At 42.6% G+C, this 17,282-nt stretch overlaps 1 protein-coding gene across 1 annotated transcript in view; it reads left to right on the forward strand.

Moving 5' to 3' along the window:
• The first annotated feature begins 309 nt into the window (after window positions 1-309).
• Window positions 310-17,282, forward strand: part of CDYL (chromodomain Y like) — a 62,570-nt gene continuing 45,597 nt past the window's right edge. The window contains exon 1 of the mRNA XM_086469000.1: window positions 310-726. Within this exon, the coding sequence (XP_086325126.1) occupies window positions 336-726 (391 nt within the window). The 5' untranslated portion in view covers window positions 310-335. The remainder of the gene's footprint in view (window positions 727-17,282) is intronic.

Raw genomic sequence — 17,282 nt, forward strand, 5'->3', positions numbered from 1 at the left:
GTTGCTCACTTGAGTTGTATATCTGCCCATTTCTAATGTTTAATTTTGTTTTTTAACAGGTAGAGAGAATTGTTGACAAGAGGAAAAACAAGAAGGGAAAAACAGAGTATTTAGTGCGATGGAAAGGATACGACAGTGAAGACGATACTTGGGAGCCAGAACAGCACCTTGTTAATTGTGAGGAATATATACATGAATTTAACAGACGCCACAATGAAAAACAGAAAGAAAGCACATTAACCAGGACAAACAGGACCTCTCCAAATAATGCCAGAAAACAAATTTCTAGATCTACCAATAGTTCTTTTTCGAAGACATCTACTAAATCTTTAGTTATGGGTAAAGACCATGAGTCAAAAAATAATCAATTCTTTTCTGCTACCCAGAAGTTCCGGAAAAACAATTCACCATCTCTTTCTGGAAGGAAAAATATGGACCTTGCAAAATCAGGTATTAAAATTCTAGTGCCCAAAAGTCCAATTAAGAGCCGGACAACAGTTGATGGCTTCCAGAATGAAAGCCCGGATAAAATGGACCATATAGAGCAGGATCAAGAAGACTCTGTAGCACCAGAAGTAGCAGCAGAAAAACCAGTGGGAGCTTTATTAGGACCTGGTGCAGAGCGTGCTAGGATGGGCAGCCGACCAAGGATACATCCATTAGTGCCACAATTGCCAGTGCCAGTAACAGCCACAGTTGCATCGGCATTGACAATAAATGGAAAAGGTACGTGTACAAGTTGTCATTTTTGTGTGGATTTTTCATTTGACTGATCTTTTTTGCTGTTCAGATGCAAACAGATTGCCCACTCTGTTTCAGCCATGTTAAGCCAACTCTGGAGAACTTCACAACTTTATTTTACATAACTATATGACTACAAAACCATTTTGAATTTTGCCAGCTTTTGCTTTCCTTGCAGAGATTCATTGGTGTTTGTGTTTTTAGAATCACCATAAGATACATCTGTGTTTGCTTTGACATTCTGTGGTACACATATTCAGTGTACCATTTCCAGAGATTACATCATTGCTTTAGTTTTATTTAAATAGGTCAAATTTGGTATGAATATTAGAAACATAAATTATGGGAATAGATGAACAATGTGAGCAGGGATTCTTCATAACAGTTTACTTATCTATATTGTTATAAATATTTCCTGGGAAAAAACCTGTGAGAATGATGTTACTTAAAAAACAAAAGTTGCTAAGTTTCCTTTCAGTCAAAATTTGAGCCAGCTGTGGAGATAACATATGCCTTCTGTCTGGATTGAATTCTATCTTCATTATATTTTATTAATGTTTTGGGGTTTATACCTCATTTGATATTGAGAGCTTATTTAGGTTTGATGCCTGGCTTGCTAATATCTCATTAGGTGACAGTTTATTCAACTTGTACTGTAAAATTTGTGATACCAAAGAAACCCAAGCTGCTTTTGCGATAAGAAGCTATTTGTTTCCCCCAGCCAGCTGAGACTTCATGGTCCTCATTCTTGTGCCTCAAACCTTTGTTCTTCCCTGACAGACCCAGATTGTTGTGTAATTCTCGTAAGCATGCTTTTGAGGCTAAATTTTCAAGTGTAATACTGTGTCCTCAAACAAAATGCAGCGGGTGAGATCTGTAGGTATGGTATTGATGGTGGCTTGCTGGAAAAATTGCTTGAAAACAAGAGACTAGGCCTGCCACATACTTAAGAGACAAACTATATAGGCAAAAAAATGTGTTGAAGACTTTGGGTGAGTTTGTATTGGGTGCCCCACTGTTGCTTGCATTCAGATTTTCTGAGAAAACAGCTATAACAGGAGAGGTTGAAAAGCAGTGGACAAGGAGGAGTATGCTCCTGGAGCTGCAGTGTCAGGTCATGTACCAACCCATTTTGCTGCAGATGAACTAGGTAACCATGGTAATGCACACACAGATGCCAGGAATATCTCTTCCTTTGCATGGGCTAAAGAAGGAATGTAAATCTCAGAGGATGTAAACAAAGCTGGAGGGAAAAATGCAAGAGATGCCAGTATTCAAGTTTTCTGAGTAGGTGAGGTAGAGCAGTGTGTTTGCGCATGTGATGGTTTTGTGACAATTAATATGCATTTTGGAGTGTGTTGTTGTTCCTAGTGAAATGATTGATAAGCGCTGCCTTCAGCGTCCTGTTTTTTTGCCTCATGGTGTTAAGAAAAAAAATTGGGACACGAAGGACCTTCTTGGGTAGATCAGTAACCACAAATGATTAAGCTGTTCCTACCAACCTTTCACTCTGGTAATAGTGGTACAGTGAGGGCCCAGTTACAGGGCATCAAATGGGAGTGGAAAGACCTGCACAGGAATGGTAGTGACACAAAATATCAGCTGAGGTGCACTTAACTGTTTTGTTGAGATGTTAGAATTTACTCAGCTGCCACCACCTCCTTCAGCTCTTCTGAAGCATTTGTCTGGGCAACTACCATTGAAAGCTATCAACTGACCCTGGGGATGATGGCAATACAAGATTTTTCTCATGCTTATATTTTCACAAGATCTTAAGGTGTGGATCAAAAAAAAGGAGAGCCAAGGAGACAATACATGGTCACCCCAAAATACACGTTTCCACCTTCTGTCTGCTTCTAGAGGGATATTTGGTACATTAACTGAAGCTTTCCTTCTCTGTCCTGGTACACCACTGCCAGTCCCCAAGCTGAGCTGTGCAGTCTTCTGGGAAACGGGTGCTATATATCCAAATTTGTTACAGCTTTGCAGGCAGTTATATCTGCAACACTTTTGGGGGTATCATACAGTAATCCTTTGATTATAAAACTTGGTAACAAAGTTGCACAAGAACAATGCTTTGCATTTATACCTAACATCAGTCTCTCTTCCTAGCTTTTTAGGATTTCCTGGACAGATATCTTTCTCTCAGAAGCCCAGGCTCCAACTCAGCCATTCTGCATGGCCAGAGAGGACCTTTATTTAGAGAGAAGCCAAGAGAGGCAGCCCTGTCTCCTAGAGCTAGCCTGGCCTTGGAGCTTCCTGAGCTGACACATTCTCTGTGCCTTCATTAAAGCTGTACTCTTCTCCTTGCTGTTTTTATTTTTAACTTCACGCTGCTATTCATTAAAAATGTAGTAAATCGATGTTTCCCTCCCTCCCCTGCATGGGGCTGTCATGGTTCAGGATCCTGTTTCTCTCTTTACTCAGGACATTCCTTCTGTCTTAAATGGACACCTCATCACATTTTCAACACCACCTTGGGAATCGTACATCACAAGAGGTATTCATTGCACAGAAACACCACCAAATTCGTACCCTCATCTGCATATGCAGCAGATCTGACATATTAATAATACAGATGATAGATCTGGCATTTGGAGCACTCTTTCCAAACTTTCCCACCTCCTCAGCATACACCTGTTAATTTTAAGAATTCCTACTTCCACATGGAAGACGCTGTCAGGAAGACAAAAGCATGTTTTGAAAAATAACTTTTTGATTGATCTGGTTTAGGAATTTTTTATCAAAACGTTTTTGTTGAGAAAACCCAGCTAGTCAAAACAGAAATCCCTAATTGGAAAGCCTGATTTTGCAAGATTCTAGAAAAATACATTTTGGACTTCAAAAAATTTTAGACAATTTTTTAAATTAAAGCTGATTTAAATTTAGATATTTTTTTTTAAATAATATTGGAAAAATAATTTAAGATTTTGATATGAAAACAGTGTTCTTAATTTTAAGATTATTGCTATGACTGCTATGGAATTGTGTGACTTGTGGTTTTTTAATCCTAGTTCAGGATGGTGAAACTTTAGCATTTAGTCTGTTCTTTGTTTGTTTTCCCCATCCTTGATTTTTTTTTTTTTAATTTCATTTATAATAAAAGTACACCACAGGGAAAAATTATGCATAGGAAAATCCCATGACTGCAATTACTAGGAAATACATTTACTAGGAAATATTAGTATTACTGTAGCATCTAGTCCTGCTTTTCATGAGACAAACTGCCATGATGCAGTTCTTATTCCGTAGTTCCTACAGTCCCTGAAAAGGCAACCAGCAAATATTTATACAAATATGGAGGGGTACCAGTGGAATAAAATAACAGTAATGTTTGCTCTGGGAGTTGGTGGTTTCAGCACGCTAAAATCTAGCTGCTATCCAAAGTATATTTTTTAACAAAGAACATCATTGTATTGAATGTTCATATTTTAAAGACTTGCCCTTGAAAACAGTGAATGGAGTAATACACTGCATACAAGTCTAAGAATGGTGATACATGGAAGAAGTGGGAATGGGTCACTGAATGAACATTGCTGTGGTTCTGTTTTTTGAAAAACATGGTGATCATCAGCTGTTACTAAAAGTTAATAGAAGCAATCCTGAAATGGATTAATGAAACAGAAAAACGCCACCAAAGAACTGTTGCAGAAAATATATTAATGGCACCTACAATCAATGTGTATTGCTCAAAAGGAGGTAAGACAAAAAGTGGCCTCATGGCTAAGAATGGGTTCTGATGCCTTTGAAGTTTTTGAAAGATTTCTTCATCAAAACTGAATTAAAAAAAAAACTTTGAAATTTTATTGCAAATGTTTTAGGCATAGTACACTCATAATATCCAGGGAAGTTCTATTTAATAGAGTACACAAGAAGTGAAACTGCAAAGGGAATCTAATCTGTCAGTCACACAAGGCTAGAGAGTTGTCTTGCAATTTTAGAAAGGACTTAAGACTGAATTGATTGCCTTCTGCAAAACTTGACCGTAAACCAGGTGAATTTGCTTGGCAAATTCTAGGTGGTTGTTTTTTCTGGGTCACCCTATGGGTGTTACAGTTTTTATTCAGCTAACAATGTCCAACATATGGATGTAATTGAGAATAAATGCCACAAGAAGGGAGATTTTGGGCAGAAAGGCATGCAAAGCTCAAAGTATAAAATGAGCAAGAAAAGCACATCTAGCTGCATATGTTATTGTAATTAGAATAAGGCAGTCTGGTGGCTGGTGTATGGGAGAGAAGAAATACAAGAAATGCAATGAATTACATCCCTTGTTAGCCAGAAACACCACCAGTGCCCACAGTGGCATTAGCATCTTCCCTTCCTGCACATATTAGTTCAGATGAATAACTTGCAGGAGCAGCAGGATGACTGACAATACAAAGATGATTGCAGTATATCACCCTACAAGGAACAAGGATGTCTGCTGATTTTTCAGTTGGATAGTGTTGCTGGTTTTATCTCAAAACAATGGTATTAACACCAAAAGAAAAGCCAGGCATCAGGAAAAAAATAACTGAACTTAAGTTCTGTTTGTTACCTGTTCTCTCCCTTACCCAAAGCAGCTTATGGGATTAAAACCCATAGATTCCAAAAACCAAAAATCCACTCTAACACCCAAGGAAAATAGTGTCTGTTGTTTGGTTAAGTCTCTGACAGCTTTAGTCTCAACAGGATCCAAGCAAGCGTAGAAGTACTTATGGAAGCAACTGGAACCAGGGAGAGACGTGCGTTCTCAACACAATACCAAGCGAAGCTGAAAGGAGCTCAGCCGCTCTCTGTTCCTTAGGGTGAAGGGAGCTCACCCAGTTCCCTCCCACATTCTCTCATTTACTTTCTTTACTCTCCCTGTATTTGCCTGGGTGTTGGGCTTTCTTTACGTGAGGAACAGTCCACTGCCACCAGCACAACGCGTTAGGCCATGCTCAGGAATCTATGGGAAGAGCATAGCAGTTGACAAAGGTGTGTTGAGTGTGAGCCACATTAATTGTGCAGGTGGACCACAAGCTATGCATATATCCCTCTCAAAAAGCAAAATGGAGAGTTGCAGAGGTTCATTGCTATGTGAATTAGAATGGATAGTACAACTAAAGGAAAGTTGGGGTGAGGTGTTACAGTTTTTCAGATTTCTTTTTAGCATCCTGGAAGGACAGAAGCAGCTTTGAGCCCTCCTTTTGTTTGTTTTTGTTTTGGGTAAGTAGTTGTCTTGGTTTGAAAAGACAGGTGTCTGTGGAGGAAGGCATGAGCCTCCCTTGAAATGGAAAGTGCAACCCCCTTCCCTCCAAATTATTATAATTTTGAAATTAACGGGCCTTCAGGCAAAGATACGGGGAATAGGAATAACAGTTCTTTACTAATATATATATATATATATATAACACAGGGCAGGGAAAAACAAACAACCCACTGGTTTACACTGACAGAGTCAGGAATACAACCTGACACCCTGTTAGGGTGGCAGTAGCAGTCCGATAAGATGCTGGCTGCAGTCCTCCTGAAGTGATGGATGTAGTTCTGTTGAAGCAGCGATCAGGTAAAAGAGTCTGGTCTTCCTCCGAAGGTCCAGTGGTAGGTAGGTAGCTCTTGTCCTCTGGAACTCCAGTGGGGGGAAAAGCTCCTCTGGGAATCCAGTGGAAGAAGGCTGCTAGGGTGTTCAAAATCTCCGTTTTTATTTGGCATGGACTGCTTGGCTCCTTCCCCCCCCCCCCCCCCCTCCCCGGGCGGAGCATCTCACAATGGGATGGGGAGTCGTGAGGCAGTTCCTTGATGGGCCATCAACAGGAGATAGCCCAGGAGCGAGTTATCGATGGGTCAGGCGATGAGGCATTGTTATGCCCAGTAACAGGAGATAGTCCAGAGGGGGGAGGCAGGGAGCACCGCCCCACCTGGTCTCAACAGCTCCTGAAGATGGTAATAGAATATTTTTTTTTTTCTTTTGGCACATTTTACACTGTAACCCAGGACATAATCCACCCCTTATTCTATTACCATCTACACCATACCCAACCCAATGCCCCCTTACAGATGCATATATACATATATACACAATGAAACCTTGCACAGAGTTCTCACTTAAAATTAGGTCTCCTTGTGGTACACAACGGGTTTCCCCATTTTTCTGCATTACCCACCAAGTGTAACCAGGTCCTTGAGCAAAAACAACCCCACGGAGGGGTGTGCCTTTGCCTGATGTGGGATTAATCCAAACAGTCTTTCCTAACATACCTTTCGTGTGTACCACAGGGACTTTATCTCTGTCCACTGTGTGCAAGGGTCCAGACTGGGCGGGACCAGCTCGATTGATGGACCCTCGGGTATTGACCATCCAGGTGGCCTTTGCTAAGTTCTGTTCCCAATTTTTGAAAGTCCACCCTCCAAGTGCTTTTAGGGTAGTCTTAAGTAGCCCGTTGCACCGTTCAACTTTCCCAGCAGCTGGTGCATGATAAGGGATATGATATATCCATTCGATTCCATGTTCTCTGGCCCAAGTGCTTATGAGGCTGTTCTTGAAATGTGTCCCGTTGTCTGACTTGATTCTCTCAGGGGTGCCATGTCTCCAAAGAACTTGCTTTTCCAGGCCCAAAATGGTGTTCCGGGCAGTAGCATGAGGCACAGGGTAGGTCTCCAGCCACCCAGTGGTTGCTTCCACCATGGTCAGCACGTAGCGCTTGCCTTGACGGGTTTGGGGAAGAGTGACGTAGTCAATTTGCCAGGCTTCCCCATACCTGTACTTCGACCATCGTCCACCGTACCACAGAGGCTTCACCCGCTTGGCCTGCTTGATCGCAGCGCAGGTCTCACAGTCTTGGATAACCTGGGAGATACTGTTCATGGTTAGATCCACCCCTCGGTCCCGTGCCCATTTATAAGTGGCCTCTCTGCCTTGATGGCCTGAGGCATCATGGGCCCATCGAGCTAAGAACAATTCTCCTTTATGTTGCCAATCTAAGTCTATCTGGGACACCTCTATTTTTGCAGCCTGACCTACCTGTTCGTTGTTACGATGTTCTTCATTAGCCCGACTCCTGGGGACATGAGCATCGTCATGACAGACCCTCACAGGTAGCTTCTTTACCCGAGTGGCAATATCTTTCCACTCATCAGCAGCCCAGATTGGTTTTCCCCTACGCTGCCAGTTGGCCTTTTTCCACCTTTCCAGCCAGCCCCACAGAGCATTGGCTACCATCCACGAATCAGTATAAAGGTAGAGCTTTGGCCACTTCTCTCTTTCAGCAATGTCCAGGGCCAGTTGAACGGCTTTGAGTTCAGCAAGTTGACTTGCTTCAGAAAGTTGACACCTTCTCCTTCAGTAGCTTGTGCGACCTGTCGTGTGGGGCTCCATACGGCTGCTTTCCACTTCCGGTTCATCCCTACGATGCGACAGGAACCGTCAGTGAAAAGAGCATATCGTGTTTCCTCTGCTGGTAGTTGGTTGTACGGTGGAGCTTCTTCAGCCCGCGTCACTTGTTCCTGCTCCTCTTCGTCAGTGAGGCCAAAGTCTTCACCTTCCGGCCAGTTCGTAATTATTTCCAAAATCCCAGGGCGATTTGGGTTTCCAATACGGGCGCGCTGTGTGATGAGGGCAATCCATTTGCTCCATGTGGCGTCGGTGGCGCGGTGGGTGGAGGGAACCTTTCCTTTAAACATCCACCCCAGCACCGGTAGTCGGGGTGCCAGGAGGAGTTGTGCTTCGGTGCCAATCACTTCCGAGGCAGCTTGGACTCCTTCATAGGCTGCTAGGATTTCCTTCTCTGTGGGAGTGTAGTTGGCCTCAGACCCTCTATAACTTCGACTCCAGAATCCCAGTGGTCGGCCACGAGTCTCTCCAGGCACCTTCTGCCAAAGGCTCCAGGACAAACCATTGTTCCTGGCCGCAGAGTAGAGCACGTTCCTCACCTCTGGTCCTGTCCTGACTGGGCCAAGGGCTAGCGCATGAGCGATCTCCCGCTTGATTTGGGCAAAAGCTTGTTGCTGTTCAGGGCCCCAGTGGAAATCGTTCTTCTTGTGGGTAACCAGGTACAAAGGGCTCACAATCTGGCTGTACTCAGGAATGTGCATTCTCCAAAAACCTATGGCGCCTAGGAAAGCCTGTGTTTCCTTCTTGCTGGTTGGTGGAGACATCGCAGTGATCTTATTGATGACCTCGGTGGGGATCTGACGCCGTCCGTCTTGCCACTTTACCCCCAGGAACTGGATCTCTCGGGCAGGTCCCTTGACTTTGCTCTTCTTGATGGCAAAACCAGCTTCCAGGAGAATCTGGATGATCTCCTCTCCTTTCCCAAATACTTCCTTTGCCGTGTTCCCCCACACAGTGATGTCATCGATGTACTGCAGATGTTCCGGAGCTTCACCCTTTTCCAGTGCAGCCTGGATCAGTCCATGGCAGATGGTGGGACTGTGCTTCCACCCCTGGGGCAGTCGGTTCCAGGTGTACTGTACGCCCCTCCAGGTGAAGGCAAACTGAGGCCTGCATTCTGCTGCCAGAGGAATGGAGAAAAAAGCATTGGCAATGTCAATAGTGGCATACCACTTTGCTGCCTTGGACTCCAGCTCGTACTGGAGTTCCAGCATGTCCAGCACGGCAGCGCTCAACGGTGGAGTCACTTCATTCAAGCCACGATAGTCCACAGTCAATCTCCATTCTCCGTCAGACTTGCGCACAGGCCAAATGGGGCTGTTGAAGGGTGAGTGGGTCTTGCTGACCACCCCTTGACTCTCCAGCTCACGGATCATTTTGTGGATGGGGATCACGGCATCTCGATTTGTCCGATACTGCCGGCGGTGCACTGTCGAGGTGGCAATTGGCACTTGTTGCTCTTCCACCTTCAAGAGTCCTACTGCAGATGGGTTTTCTGATAGTCCGGGCAAGGTGTTCAATTGCCTAATGCTCTCTGCCTCCACAGCAGCTATCCTAAATGCCCACCTGAGACCTTTTGGGTCCTTGTAATAGCCATTCCGGAGGAAGTCTATGCCCAGAATACACGGGGCCTCTGGGCCAGTCACAATCGGATGTTTCTGCCACTCCTTCCCGGTAAGGCTCACCTCGGCTTCCAACAGAGTCAATTACTGCGGTCCCCCCGTTACCCTGGCAATGGAAACAGGTTCTGCCCCCACAAGTCCCGATGGCATTAGGGTACACTGCACACCAGTATCAACTAACACTTTGTATTTTTGTGGCTCTGACGTGCCAGGCCATTGGATCCACACCGTCCAAAATATCCGGTTTTCCCGTGCCTCTCCCTGGCTAGAGGCAGGGCCCCTCTAGCACTGGTTACCATTTCCTTCCTGGACATACATACTAGAGGTTCCTTCAAGGGGATCTGTCAGATCATACTCCCTTCTGTAATATCTGGCAGCTCGGTCCTGGGAGGTTGAGGCTACCTTCACTTTAGTGTTACTCCCCCGGTTAGTGTTTCCCTCCTTGAGTTGACGCACCCGTGCTGCCAGGACAGAAGTGGGTTTCCCATCCCACCTTCCCATGTCTTCCCTATGGTCGCGCAGGAAGTACCATAGCTCAGCTCGTGGGGTGTACCCTCTCCCTCTAGCTGGGGAACGTTGGGCTCCGACTTTGGGGCCTGTGACTTGTACCGGTGCCAAATGGGAACTGCTCCTTCTCACCTCCTCCTTTATTTCCCTCATCTCCTCTTGTAGGCTCTTAATCACAGCAGAAACGTTAGCCTGCATTGGGCCATTGATCATGCTTTCAAAATTTCTAAGCTTGCTCGTGACAGAACCCACTGTCTCTCGGTCGTTATCTGCATTAATCATTGCAATGAAGGTGGAGTATTCAGATGGCCCTAGATTTGCCAGATTCCACAACATTTGCCCCGTGCACCTGACTTTGTCAGGGTCATTACTATGCTGTCCATCCCTCCCAAAGAGTACCTCCAATACTGCCACTTCTCTCAGCTGCTGGATCCCTTCCTCAAGGGTCTTCCAGCGCATTCTGTGATGGTGCTCCTGCATTCTCTCTCTGTGGACAAACCTCTCTCTCACATTCATTAAAAGCCGCTCCCAGAGGGAAAGGGTCCCTGGCTCCCTTACAAATACCAGATTGACACCTGGGTCCTGAGTCAAGGGTCCCAAATTCCTTACCTCACTGCCATCCAGTTGCACACCCGTACCCATAAGGTCCCAGACCCGAAGTAACCAGGTTGTAAAAGCCTCACGCCCCCGCCGTACGATGTCTTTGTGCAGATTACGGAGACTGTTGTACGTCAGGGACTCGGTGATTATCTCAACCACTGGCTCGCCTGCAGGTTCTGAGGGCCCTCCTTTCTTAACTGAGCGCTCTGATTTCATCTCAGATTTCCTCGTTTCCACAGGGGCGACTGCTGCTGGCTCTGACTGCCCTTGCGTTTCAGCTGGAACCTGGACGGTTGTAACGTCTGTGGGTTCTACTGCTGCACCATTAGACTCTCCCTCTTCAAGGCAGGAGGAGGGTTTCCCAGCAGCTGAGAGAATGCACTCCTTCAGCATCTGGCCCATCTCACGTATCTCCTTCACCCAATCCGAGTGGTTCATTTCTGATGTGAGCTGTGAGGCAGGGTCAGGTTCTGGAGCAGCATTCCTAGTCAGGGTGGTTATCCAAGCCAATCTCCCCTGATCTCTGAATACTGAATAAAACAGGACTATCAGCAACACCAGCCACTGTATGATATCATTAGCACTTAGGTAAGATCTGAATCCTTCGAAAACTGGTGGAGTAGACCCAAAGAGCTGGGTTAGGGGTTGGGAGAAAGTTTCTCCCGGTGTCATTTCCTCACAGTAGGTACCATTATTAAAGTAACCCCAAAAGCATACAGTTAGTGTGTGGTAGCTCCGAATCCATGTGCCTGCCTTCCAGAGGAAGTTAATAAGCCATGAATTCCTCACCTTATTAATCCATAAAACAAACTGGATAACAGTCACAGTAGCCTTAGTTATAGGACCCATGTTTAGATAAGGGCCTGCAAATGGGAGAAATACAGCCACCACCACATGCCACACGAACCAGGATAAGCTAGCCCACATGATGCCACCTAACAAGGAATCTATATCCAACGCACAAGAACCGTTATTCCTTTTATCTCTCGATGCCCTCGAGCCCCACGTTGGGCGCCAAAATCTGTCTTGGTTTGAAAAGACAGGTGTCTGTGGAGGAAGGCAGGAGCCTCCCTTGAAATGGAAAGTGCAACCCCCTTCCCTCCAAATTATTATAATTTTGAAATTAACGGGCCTTCAGGCGAAGATATGGGGAATAGGAATAACAGTTCTTTACTAATATATATATATATATATAACACAAGGCAGGGAAAAACAAACAACCCACTGGTTTACACTGACAGAGTCAGGAATACAACCTGACACCCTGTTAGGGTGGCAGTAGCAGTCCGATAAGATGCTGGCTGCAGTCCTCCTGAAGTGATGGATGTAGTTCTGTTGAAGCAGCGATCAGGTAAAAGAGTCTGGTCTTCCTCCGAAGGTCCAGTGGTAGGTAGGTAGCTCTTGTCCTCTGGAACTCCAGTGGGGGGAAAAGCTCCTCTGGGAATCCAGTGGAAGAAGGCTGCTAGGGTGTTCAAAATCTCCGTTTTTATTTGGCATGGACTGCTTGGCTCCTTCCCCCCCCCCCCCCCCCCTCCCCGGGCGGAGCATCTCACAATGGGATGGGGAGTCGTGAGGCAGTTCCTTGATGGGCCATCAACAGGAGATAGCCCAGGAGCGAGTTATCGATGGGTCAGGCGATAAGGCATTGTTGTGCCCAGTAACAGGAGATAGTCCAGAGGGGGGAGGCAGGGAGCACCGCCCCACCTGGTCTCAACAGCTCCTGAAGATGGTAATAGAATTTTTTTTTTTTTTCTTTTGGCACATTTTACACTGTAACCCAGGACAGTAGTAAAACGTGACTCCAAAAAAAGGCCTAAGACAGGAACTTACTTTTTAAGTGTATTTGTACATTGCACTTGGATGGTGGCTTGATCTCCACTGAGTGATCTGGAAAGCAACCAAGTATTTTATTAGTGCAAACAAAGGCCTATGAAATGGGTTAAAGTCCTTCGTAAAGCCTGCCTAACTTCTGAAATTACTGATTAAACTTCTTTATCAAATACAGCAGTGTGTAATTTTGTATCTTCTATTGTGCATGCATTTAGCAAATCATTAAGAGTAAACCAGTTTTCATTTAATCAACCGTAAAGACACCTTTGTGGTGGTCTTCAGAAGTTACATTTCATTTAGATCTTATTCCTTTAGAATTCACATTATTACTTCCCTTATGCACTGTATTGCAACATTTTAACCTACCATCAAATTTTCCATCTGTATTACTAAGTTGTTTTCAAGTTCTTCAGCTTCTTTACTCTCAACTAAAATAATATTCTGAATTGTTGGCAATTTCTGGATTGTTTATATTTTCTGGCTTAATATAAATGCAAAAGTGTTAAGAAATATGGTAGACCGGATAATCTGTATTAAGTGAAAAATTGATCTGTTATCCCATACTGTTCTGTTTTCTGTCTGCCGCCTGCTACCCTGTTGCTTGTGCAGTTTCTGGTGCGGATTATTGTTACTTTACGTGGTACTCCGGGATTGAAAGTTCTTGAGAAATACTCAGCTTGGAAATAAAATCCTCAACTTAAGCTGATAGAAAAACTCCTGTTATTTTCACTGAAGTTTGTATTACACCTGCAGGCCCCCTAGTAAACATAAAGCTGTTAGCTGTGCTGTTACACAGACTAAGGATCTGGAGTCTAAGTCTCTCTTGACTACACAGATGGGGTCAATAATGGTCAGCCGTTACATCCTTCTACAGTACTTCTACCAACATAAGACAAAAGTCATTTCTGAGGACACATTTGTCATACCTGCGGTGTCAAAACTTAGGAAGGACGAAGCACAGTGAAGCAAAGGCTCTGTTTACAAGGCACACTTTCAACCTACTTTACATACGTCTATGTAGAGAAAATGTGGTGAAGCTCAGACTGAATGATAGAACAAAAATGTTGAACTAGATATTTGTTTTTCTTCCACCATTGTCAAAATTGTAGAACTTTGGAACAGCTTTTGATAATACAGCAGAAATGTGAAGCACAACCACAAATACTCATCCGGTGCCTTTGCAGTTGTGCCTTGCCGAGTAACAAGAATTTTTTTGTCTCTTGCTGTTTCAGTTTTTGAAAAAGTTACATCTCCCGTCTCTGTGAAGGCTGTGAAGTAGATGGAATACATGTTTGCTAAGGAAACTGTCATTATGGATCTGTGTTCTCTTGAAAAGAAAGTTAATCTTAATAAGTTGATAGAAAAATCGGTAAAAAGTGGGCCAAAACAACTGTGATATGGTTCAGGGAAGATTTGCGTAGTTCACATTATCTACTTAAAATAAAAAGTCAACAAAACATCCTCATACAGAGACTGTTACAGGTGGGATAAAATATCATAGAATTAGTAAACAAACTACTTCAGGTTTTTTCCATCGATGCTTGTGAAAGAGAGAAAATAGTTAGGTTTGAGGAGATGAAAACTGAGTTTTTGTTTGTTTTAAAGCTAGATGCTTGGATAACGGCTGCAAACAGCTTTGCATTTTACAGATGATTACAAAAACATCTTTTTTCATAATGAGAACTAATAAAATAGCCAGATCCTACATTGCCCTGGAACAGCTTTGCTTCCTACCCAGCCAGAGAAGTTGCAGTACTCAAACTGGCATAGTCATGATCCAAAACTGCTGCTGTGATTTACGGATAATAATACAGCAAAGTGCGGTTCTTTATTTAAAAGAAAATAAATACAGAAGCCATAAATTTGTGGTTTGTGTATGCTTTTTTCCAAATCAAACAAAAATGTCTAAATTATCTGCTGTACATACCATTTATATTGTAAACGTATTTAAGAACACACACTAAAATGCATTAGGCCACAAATTATCAAACACTTAATTCTGCTCTAGTAATTGTTTTCTTAATTTTGCAATCTTAGAATGCAGAAAAAAAGCTTTTGTTTTTTGTTTAGGAAGTATTTTTAGTTTAAAATGCTTTAATGTTTATTTTTTTAGATGCCTTTAAGAAACAAAGGCAAATCATAAGCACTAATGCTTTGAACTAGAATATGCTGTATTTGAACACGTCTGAAAACAAGGAAGTTCTAAGATTTAATGTGGAAGAAGAGGAGGAAAGGGAGCATCTTACTGTTTTATTAGGAGTTCTTTGAACATCTCAGTGAAACATGGATAAAGTAAGTTCAGATTGTCATTTATTTTCTTTGAAAATATTCCTTGAAAGAGGCAACTATGTAAAGTAAGTAGTTGTGCTTCAAAAGGCTGCTAAGAAACTGGCTGGGAAAATGAAAAACAGAGTAGGCTTAATGGTTCGTTGTAGTTGTGTCAGAAGGTTAACAGTGGGATGTCATAAGATTCTGTAATAGGATCTGTGATATTTGTATTTAGCAGCGATATTTTTTAAAAATTGCAGTGACCAGCAGAGGTACAAAACTCGCAGAGAAACACTTATTTATTCCTTAAGATACAAGAAAATAGATATTTCAGAGGGACATATCTAAAGTGGGAGGCTGAGCGAAGTGATGAACAGCAGGAAGGTAACTTAAACTGATCCTTTTCCGGCTGGCTCCTAAACAGATTTCTTAGCTGGGATGCAGATAGGAATACCTAAACACTGAGAAGGGCAGCTCCAAGAAGACTTGGCCTAATACCGGACTGAAAAAGCGCTCAGGGTTTCTTTGTTTGTCACACACATTGTCATTATTCTTCAGCCAAGCTTGGTGTATAATGAACCTGTAGAGAGTGTGTGTTGGCTGGCATAGTGTCTTCCATGCGTTAGCACTGCTATCCCTCAGATTTCAACTTGGATTGCTGTATTGTTTTTAAGATGGGCTAGAATCAGAGGGAGTGGAGGTGCTGGCTAGCTGCCTTCTCAGACTAGTTCTATGTGACAGGTGTCCAAGTGGTCTCCAAGAGTGGAGACCTCCAAGAGGTCTCCAAGGTGTACAGTTGGAGAATCTAGGCCAAGCCATTGATGAAAGCTGTTACAACAGGAACAAAGATGATATAAAATAATAACTTTTTTTAAAAATTATGTATCTGAAGGGAATACTGAAAAGATAATAGAGAAGAAAGAAATTATAGACATGATGAAATAATGATGGATGTAGTTGGAAATTTCTGTGCTGGATTTGAATGAATAAGACAAGGGGACATCTAAAAAAAAATCAAAAGGTATCAAATTCAAAACAGAAAGACCATATCTTTTGATATAGCTTCCGTTTAGTCCTGAGAACTGTTTGCTAAAACATATTTGAGTCCAAGAGATAAAGAGATAATGATCATTTAAAAGGACTGTAGGAATTTATAAGGATAATGGGAATAAACTGTATTTATAGGAATGATACCGTTTTATGTGGAATGTAAGTTCTCTTGCTTTAGAAGAATGTTTTGTGACATACTTGAAAATTGTAGTTCAGGGATTTTTATACCTCTTTTGCATTGTTTATGAAATTACTTTTATACTGTGCAGACATTCAGAGATTCTGATAATTGCCCTGTTAGGATATTAGAATAGGCATTGGAAAAGCAGCAAGAAGGTGAAGCTCTGGTGTGGTTCCTGCTGAGGACCTTACTGTGAAGCACCTTTTTCTACTCTAGATCTATATATGACATCCTTTAACAAATGCTTAGAGAGCTGTGTAAAACAATCTTTTGGAAAAAAAAGTTCCACAAAATTTAGATGCTTTAAGTAAAGAATGCAGATTTTCATTCATCCTTTTTTTGTTTTGGGATAGTCAGCTCAAAAATCTCTCCAGTGTAAACAGATTTGTTAGGCTGCATTCTCCCCTTGTCCCTTGGTTTTCTGGACAGATTTCAAATTCAGTGGGCACTTTTGAGAAATACAGGAACAAGTTGAAACAACTATAAATGCAAAGCTAATTCCTGTTTTACCAGGCATAACATTATATTGACATAGATAATTTAAAATAATTTTCAGCATATGGAAGGAATATCCTGCTAGGGCTTCTCTTAACGCTGGTGATTGTTTGAAGTTGTATTTGTGGCAGAGCAGGGCAACACCCTTTCACCAAGGAATTCAAAGGTAGGGGGTTTTTCTTATATTAGTACAAGCAGGAAAACTTAATATGGTAATAATGGGTATTTTGAATAATTTACTCTGTGTTTTGTGATTTTTCTGGGTTTTTTTTGAATACAAAGGATGACAAGATTATTCTGCATTCTTTAGTTTGGAGAATCATCTAGTTTTACTTTATGTGCATGTGTAGACAATTAGCTTGAAACCTGTTTTAAGTATTTAAAAGTTTATACAAAACAGAAGTTACATGTTTGATTACTATTATTGAAAGCTACTGAGACATTTTGGTTTTTTGTTTCTTTGTTTTGCACATTGACAGTGCTTTTTGTTCTGTGAGCTTTATTGGGTCCTGTATAGTCAGTTAGGTTGTGGGTGTGTTTTTAGAAATGACCTTTCTGAGCACAAACAATGGAGCAGCAAAAAAACCTTTTTAAATACGTGAGAGGGAGAAAAAAGAAATTTAGACTTATT

Source organism: Leptosomus discolor, chromosome 8, assembly GCF_034619465.1.
Source record: "Leptosomus discolor isolate bLepDis1 chromosome 8, bLepDis1.hap2, whole genome shotgun sequence".
Classification (NCBI taxonomy): domain Eukaryota; kingdom Metazoa; phylum Chordata; class Aves; order Leptosomiformes; family Leptosomidae; genus Leptosomus; species Leptosomus discolor.